At 42.3% G+C, this 8,148-nt stretch overlaps 1 protein-coding gene across 3 annotated transcripts in view; it reads right to left on the bottom strand.

The window, feature by feature from the left end:
* Positions 1-1,128: 1,128 nt before the first annotated feature.
* LYPD6 (LY6/PLAUR domain containing 6) overlaps positions 1,129-8,148 on the bottom strand; it is a 109,812-nt gene continuing 102,792 nt past the window's right edge. For 2 of the 3 annotated variants that reach the window (XM_079924431.1, XM_079924432.1), the window contains 3 exons: positions 6,701-6,831; positions 4,684-4,802; positions 1,129-3,641 (listed from right to left, as the gene is read on the bottom strand). In XM_079924431.1, coding sequence (XP_079780557.1) covers positions 3,590-3,641; positions 4,684-4,802; positions 6,701-6,831 — 302 coding nt within the window. In that variant the 3' untranslated portion in view covers positions 1,129-3,589. Of the gene's footprint in view, positions 4,803-6,700; positions 6,832-8,148 lie in introns of all 3 variants that reach the window. The other variant, XM_079924433.1, reaches the window with a different exon arrangement.

Genomic DNA, 8,148 nt, shown 5'->3' with positions numbered 1-8,148 from the left:
CCATCATCAAAACATTTACAAACAATAAGTGCTACAAAGGGTGTGGTGAAAAGGGAACCCTCCTGCACTGTTGGTGGGAAAGTAAATTGATACAACCACTATAGAAAACAGTATGGAGGTTACTTAAAATACTAAAAATAGAACTACCATATAACCCAGCAATCCCACTACTGGGCATTCACCCTGAAAAAAACGTAATTCAAAAAGAGACATGTACTACAATGTTCATTCCAGCACTATTTACAATAGCCAGGACATAGAACCAACCTAAATGTCCATCGACAGATGAATGGATAAAGAAGATGTGGCACATATATACAATGGAATATTACTCAGCCATAAAAAGAAACGAAATTGAGTTATTTGTAGTGAGGTGGATGGACCTAGAGTCTGTCATACAGAGTGAAGTAAGTCAGAAAGAAAAACAAATGCCATATACTAACGCATATATATGGAATCTAAGATGAAAAAGAAAAAAAAATGGTACTGATGAACCTAGTTGCAGGGCAGGAATAAAGAGGAAGAAATAGAGAATGCTCTTGAGGACACGGGGTGGGAGGAGAAAGCTGGGGCAAAGTGAGAGTAGCACGGACACATATACACTACCGAGTGTAAAATAGTCAGCTAGTGGGAAGCAGCAGCATAGCACAGGGAGATCAGCTCGGTGCTTTGCGATGAACTAGAGGGGTGGGATAGGGAGGGTGGGAGGGAGGCTCAAAAGGTAGTGGGTATGAGGACATGTGTATGCATATGGCTGATTCGCTTTGTTGTGCAACAGGAACTACCACAGTATTGTGAAGCAACTATACTCCAATAAAGATCTATTAAAAAAATTATTTGGAAAGCGCTTTTGGTATTTCAGATAAAAGTTACAATCATGCAGCCAAGGTACCACATCTGGCTTTACATACCTGAAATGCCCTAAATGTTGTTTGCAAATAAAACCTTACAAATGTGTTAGGAAAGGAATATTAAATACCTTTGTAATGCAAAGGATCCTTTTTGAACCCCCAAATTGGGTTACCATGTAAATCTATGTTTTCAAAAGTCAGATTTCTATAAAAGCACAGTAGACCTGCAGTGCTGTTTACTGCAGGTAAACACACAGAGCTATTCACAGAGGCTAGTAATAAGAGCTATGTTCATGTGGGCAGGACATTTTAACAAGCAGCAGCCACAGCACCCATCCATAGCCTAATAGAAAACCTCTAACTGTGGGGAAAACATGCATTTCCCTGGAAATGTCAACATAAAAAGTGTTGAAGAATAACCAGGAATCATAAATGAGCTGGAGTTTTTCAAGGTCATTTTCAATGTCTATCGTTTTACTAAGAAAAATGCAATAAATTTGCTGCATAGATGAAAATAACATTTATGCTTGTCAAATATTTGTTTCCTGTGGCAGAAGAAACCATCAAGGGAAAGTGTTTTCTATTGTATCAGCACTAACATAATTGATCCCAAGAATAGAATAAAATTTGAAAATAAATTGCTAATGGGATAGTACTTAAATATATAGATACACACACACACCCCTTTTTATATTTCCTGATTTAACAAAGAAAATGTTCTAGGGAAAGTGCAGATCTGATCAAAAGGTCTGGTAATCTTTCCTTCTTTGATTTTCTGCAGCACTTACTGTCTGCATGAATCATTTGGCATGGGCGAATTGTCTTGTGTCTTTTCATGCATGTATTTCTTGTCTATACAATGAAAAGGTGAGCTCCTGGAAGGAAGTTCCCTTTGACACGAAACCCAATCAATGCCTTGTACATAACCGGATGCCTTAATCACTGACTAGCATGTGCATTTGCAGGGAGGAGCCCCGTGAGATACACTTAAAACCTTTATTCATTGATTTACAAAATGTACAATATTTACAAAATTTAGGCATTAATCCCATATTGACATGAACGCTGTGGGGAGTCTAAAAATAAATAAATGGCACACAGGTTGATATACACATCGCGGCTCTTTGCACTTCAAGCTGTCACCAACCGTGGGATTTAATGGAAGGCTTAATGCGGTAGAAAAGTCAGATGGATGACTAGTCCTGGGCCTTCCACATGAATGGCCCTTCCTTGGCTCCTTGAGGCTGGGAATGGTGAGCAAACCACTTTCTTTGAAGAGAATGAAACACCAGCCATTCTGACAGGTACATGGGGTGCATGCAGCCACATCTGTGTGGAATTTGCAGTGACCCCCCTGGGTGGCAGATGAGTCTGCACCATTGTGGATCTGGTCCCTACACACCACCAGGGAGGCTTTGGAGTGGTGCCTTCTCATTAAGAACCAAGATTTGGACTTTATCTCTTATTTTAATCACATGCAGTACTTGGAAGGTGTCAGTGGAGAGTGACCCATGCACAAAAATGTATTTGTAGGTATATACATCAAATTGTCATTGTCTTATGGCATCTTCAGATGGAAGATCAACCTGCCTCCTCTTTGACAGCAAAAGGAATGAATGAGGAAGCCATACCCACACCCCCCCCAAAGAGAAAACATTGTCTGGGGACACACACAAATGGCATCCTATAGAAGCAGGACTAGACAAACTCCACATGATAAAATGGACAAATTCCCATGATGTCAGGCCTGGAAGTCTTCCTAGGGGTGGCAATTCCACCTTCCCTTCCTCTTCCATCCCACCTCATCCCATATAACCTAAACTGGAAGGAAAGGCTTCATGTTACTTCTTAGAGCCTCAGTACCTTCATCTGTAACGTGTAAATACTAGTAACGTTCCTTACAGGGTTCTTGCAGGGATTACATGACCCGACTCATGTAAAGTGCTTACTGTGGCGTCTGGCACATAAGAGGCGCTTAGTAAATGTCTTGCTTTCTCTCTCCCTCTACGTCCCCTGCCCCAGTTGTAAGCAACATACTGATAAACCTACCAAACTCTGAATTAAGGTTTTTTGATGCAATTTAGATGATTTTGTTTCAGAGTTTCTGCCGTCAGTTCACATTGGGTCCCTGAGGGGGGCTCATTTTATGAGCCTGAGACATTTTTCTCTGCAGGGCAGATGGACCCTGACAACACTGGCCTCCTGATCAGCAACGACTCCACCGAAGTTCATGGAAATACACCCCCTAACCCTGCAGAGAAACTCATACCAGTGATGGTCACCACCCGAATACTTCTGGGACAATACCACTGAGAAAACTACGAGCAAAAACCTTGAGGCCAACACGTTACTCTTACTCACAACATAAATTAAGTTTTTTCAACACTGGTGCAAGTATTATAGATAACTTTCAACAAACATATATTACAAGCTCTACCACTGTTGAAAAATATGTATTCTAATTCGATCGTTTTGTTCAGAATAAAGAATCTTTTACAATATATTTTAGTCTCTAGTTATGCCATACAAAAATAAATATTGTATAAATGATTTATAAGGAAGAAGAAAAAGTTGGAGGTGCCAAAAATATAGGAAGGATGGTGAAAGTTTTACCATTTACTTCAAAAGCAATCATCTGAAAAAAATAAAAACATCTTACTGGGTCTCTTTACTAGTCTCACCATCACTCCAGTGGTCCACCTACTTCTCATCCTAAGATATTACATCTTCTTTTCTTATCAATCTTGAGACAACTTAATGCAGAGCCTTCTCCCTGAAGTCACTGGGGATCTGGAAGAGGGAGAACAAAGAAGGCTCTGGGGCAGTGTAAACTGCAGATGAAAGGTTTGGCAGAGACACTCACTGCGCCCTCACAACGAACTCGGATCAACCCCGCACATCTGCCTTTCGTTTTGAAATCCTCTCTCTGTCTCAATTAGCTATGCCTGAATAGAACCTCATGGCTGGAGGAAATAGCCCCATACTGCTGTCAGCCTCTTTGGATACCTATGGGTCCAGGTAGCATCCAGGATTTCATGGAGCACAGTTAGGTGCCAAATCAAGGCCAATCTCACCAATTATATGAAGGGATAAACAGTCACCTTAAGGGTGCTAGTTCCATTAAGTTGGGAAAAATCCTTCTCCAGCCACCTCTCTTCCCATACAAAAAAACTTTTATGATTGCCTTTTTTTTTTTATGTCCCATGAGTCCCGCCATTGGGAGAAGAGTACTGGGACAATTAAATTGGACAAACTGCTTACTAGTTTTCTAGGGACTTGGTCAGACTCTCCAAGGAAATAGTCCATTCATTTGGGAATCAAAGTTTTAAAACTCTAAAGCTATAAATGAATTCATGACTGGACCACTCAAACCAGGGGTCATTGACCTTTCTGCTGAAGAACACAGATCTACACGTGTCCATATAACATATGCCTAACATCTCAGAGGGCTGCAGGACCTCCTGTGGCTCGCGCATGTATTCCAAACTAAAAGCCCCAAATCTCAGTAAATGCAGAGCTATTTTTTGGAGGGGAAACAAAGGTTTATGGTATAGAACCCAGGGACTGTTTTGGGGGCAGGCTGCTTTGATGAGGTCTTGGACTTGAAATGACTACATTGGAGCAATGCTTGTTCCCCGTGGTAAGTGGAAGTGCTTGGCTGTGAAGACATCCGTGAGTGTTATGGTTTCACAAGTGTGACTACTGTCAGGCCAATGCCTCATGCATGACTATGGACCCTCCACGTCCCCATGGATCGTTACGACACATGGTGCCTTTGAGCTGCTATAACATGAGTCCCAACCACACCCACAAGCAGGACACTATCACGGACATGCAGCCTCGGTGCCCATATGTCTGATTTATGGGTGACGTCGTGGTAAATGTGGCATCACTTTCATTTCGGGGGAGCGGCAAGTTACAGATATTTCCTTCACAACAAGAAGTGCAGACCTGAAAGAAAGGAAGAGAAAAAGAAGGGTGATGAGAAGCTGGCAGGTCTGGGAGGGGGCCAGAGATTTTTGAAGGAATTGTCTCCCTCACAGCAAAACTCAAATGAGAGTTACCTGGTTTACAAAGGAGACACCAACCCTGCATTTAAGGGGGTGGGATGAAATTTCACCTGGTTTATCACAATAAACCCCTGTCCCCCAGACTAAATTCTAGGAATGTGCATTCTGTTTTTGACATCCTACCATGTGGTTATTACACAGTTTTACAGTCTTCCTAGGTCTCAGCTCTTCCATCTATGAAATGGGAATTGTAATACTTACCTTTCTCAGAGACACTCTCATGGTAAACGTTCATTTGCCAAGTTTTCACAGTGAAAGTGAAGTGGCTACAACGCAGTGAATTTAAACTTAAGTATTTACTTTCATTAGAATTGTCTGCATAATTAGCTCCATTCCAGTGGGTGAGTTAAAGTTTGAAGGGTTTTCATTTACGCAATTACTCCTGCTTTATACTGCTTTCCTCACGCATCATAAGAAAAAATAAACCCCAAAGGGTTATAGACAGAAATTATTTTAGGCCTTGGCTACACAAAGTATGGTAGCTTCAGCTTCAACTGGGAATTTATTAGAAATGCAGAATCTCAAAACTTGCACCAAATTGAGGAATTTAGAATGTGCGTTTGAACAAGATCCCCAAGTGATTCACATGCACAGTAATGTTCTAAAAACTCTATGATGCTTAATATCCTATACAGTCATTATCCTGCAGAGGTCTGAGTCTGGTCACAGTTGACATGGACTAAGACGACATTATAATGTTGAGGAGAGAAACTAGAGGTCAGAAGTGACTCTGGATTCTGTCTCTGTTACTAGCTGTGTCACCTGAGCACATGACATCACTTCTCTGATCTATAGCTTCCACTTTGCTAAAGTAGCCACTATAACCTGAGAGCCAAGCTTAGCTGGGGGAGGGGGGAGGTCAAGTAAAACCCTTGGGATTACCTTTCATATTTCACTTATTATGTATGACAATTATTTCTCAGTAAAACTGAAAAAAATTAATTCTTTGTGTTTTCGACAAGTTACTTGAAAATTGGGTGTCTTCTTAAGAGAAAGAAGCCCCTACTAACAGTAAGAGTGGGAGTTGCCCCCAACCACCAGGAAGGCAGCCTGATGGGGAGAAGTGGGCAGCCTCCAAAAAAAGGTCAAGGGCTGATATACAAGATCACAGGTGCAGCCAGCTCGGAACGACGGGCGAGAGAGGCAGGAGCATCCCCCACTCCAACCATGAGTCAGGCTGCCTTTCTCTGAGTCTCTATATTCTCCTTCTCCATAGAAGGCAAGGCTGCCTTCTAAGTTTGCTTTACACTGAGTGCTTCTGACCAGGCACCAGAGGGAGGCATCCCACAAGGAGATGGTCCTCTTGTCACCTGCTCAAATGACTCAGGAGCCAATGGATACCCTCCCCAAATCAGCATCCCAATAGAGATATGAACCCCGCTTTACAGAAAGTTATCAAAGCTAAATTGCCTTGGCCATCTTCAGCTGACTGAACTGTTAGTACATCTGCAACGCTCTACCATGAGGGCATAACTGGCCCCTTGCTCCTGTCCCTTTTGGTAACTTTATTACTTTCTTCTGAGTGAAGAAAGGGCTTACAGTAATTCCAATACCCTCTTGGTCTTGTGTTTACATAATTTATACCAGTTATCCTGTGCCCTAGTATAAATTTTTATTCCTTTAGCGCCAACAGGAAAGGGAGCATCTTGTCATAACGGTATAAAGACAGTCAAAAGCCAGCCTACGTCAGGGAGTAAGGATTGGCTCGTGAACCCTGGTGGGCGTCTGGAGAGGAGGAAGCCTGACTATGCTGTCCTGTCACTTGCTTTGTTGCCAGACCTTGTGGCCTTCATGCTCGGAGTCTCTGCAGCCAGTGGACAAGCAGTCTTCCAGCGGAACGCAGCGCTTGGTGACAGAGATGCTGTTTCCTGTGACTTCCATGGTGTGCTGAGTGTAGCAGTATCTAGTCTCTGTCAACAGAGAAAATTTGTTTTAATTGAGACGAGAAATGTTAGCCCAATCTGCTTGAAAGGGAAACAGGTGTGTCGACACTAGGATCTAACAGCATCTGGAACATATACTGTGTTAAGTTGATATCTGGTCCCAAAGATCTCCTTGGAGAGATCCACTTCACCGTGGTAGAAAGGAGGCCTTCTGAAGAATACTGGTCTCTCTGCCCATAAATCTCCATAAACCAAGACCCAGTGGTATTAGTCTTTGCCTTCCAACAAATTTTGCCACTGTGTTGATTTTTATTTTTAGGGGAGGAGAGGTTTGGAGCGATGATTGAGGATGTGAGAGTCATAGTAATTTTCAGGAAGACGAAGGGGTGAAAACATTCAAAGAACACAAGGTTAAAAGAAAAAAAGTAAGGCAGGTAACAAAGATCTTCAAATTGAGAAAAGACTATAGGGGATACTGGTGTGTGTGTGTGTGTGTGTGTGTGTGTCCAAGTGTGTGTGTGTGCTCACACACACGACTGGGAAACAGCTATTTCCAAGTAAGACAGAATGATTAAAAATAGATTCATTGTATCTGGAGAAAATGACTTTATCCAAAAGAGAACTTCTTGCCTATGAGCATAGCTGGATCCTACAATTCATGACAGGAGAAAACTAACCCAACAAGAAAGGTATTCCCGATTGAGGAGTCTCACCATCTCTCCCCAGCGTGATTTCAGTATCTTTCCAAAAAGGCAGACGAAGACCATGAAGTGAGTTTCTAGAGTCCCTCTAAGCTTAGGAGTCTGAAAACTTGAGATTTCTTCCAAGATTCTATGGAGAATTTCTTAACTTGCAATTTAAAGAAAAATGGTTTTGTCAGTGTAATTCTTTAAGGCCTCCAGGTGGTATCAGCTTTCTAAGTCTGGGATTTAGGAGAAAGTTCCTGCTCCACTTTTAGATTGAAAACAAAAAAAAGAATAATTCTTTTTTTTTTTTGCGGTACGCGGGCCTCTCACTGTTGTGGCCTCTCCCGTTGCGGAGCACAGGCTCTGGACACGCAGGCCCAGCAGCCATGGCTCACAGGCCCAGCCGCTCCATGGCATGTGGGATCTTCCCGGACCGGGGCACGAACCCGTGTCCCCTGCATCGGCAGGCGGACTCTCAACCACTGTGCCACCAGGGAAGCCCAAAAAGAATAATTCTTAAGAAATGCCATTGAGGTGTTTTTCATCCATATCTTGGGCTGAACTTTTCATGCTTTATACATTTTGGATATTTCGTGGCTAATATGGAATTATGACCTTCTGTGATATTATTTATTAGGCAATAAAAATTCCCCTCACC

Source organism: Stenella coeruleoalba (genome assembly GCF_951394435.1).
Source record: "Stenella coeruleoalba genome assembly, chromosome: 6".
Lineage (NCBI taxonomy): Eukaryota > Metazoa > Chordata > Mammalia > Artiodactyla > Delphinidae > Stenella > Stenella coeruleoalba.
This window is presented reverse-complemented; position numbering and strand designations above follow the sequence as displayed.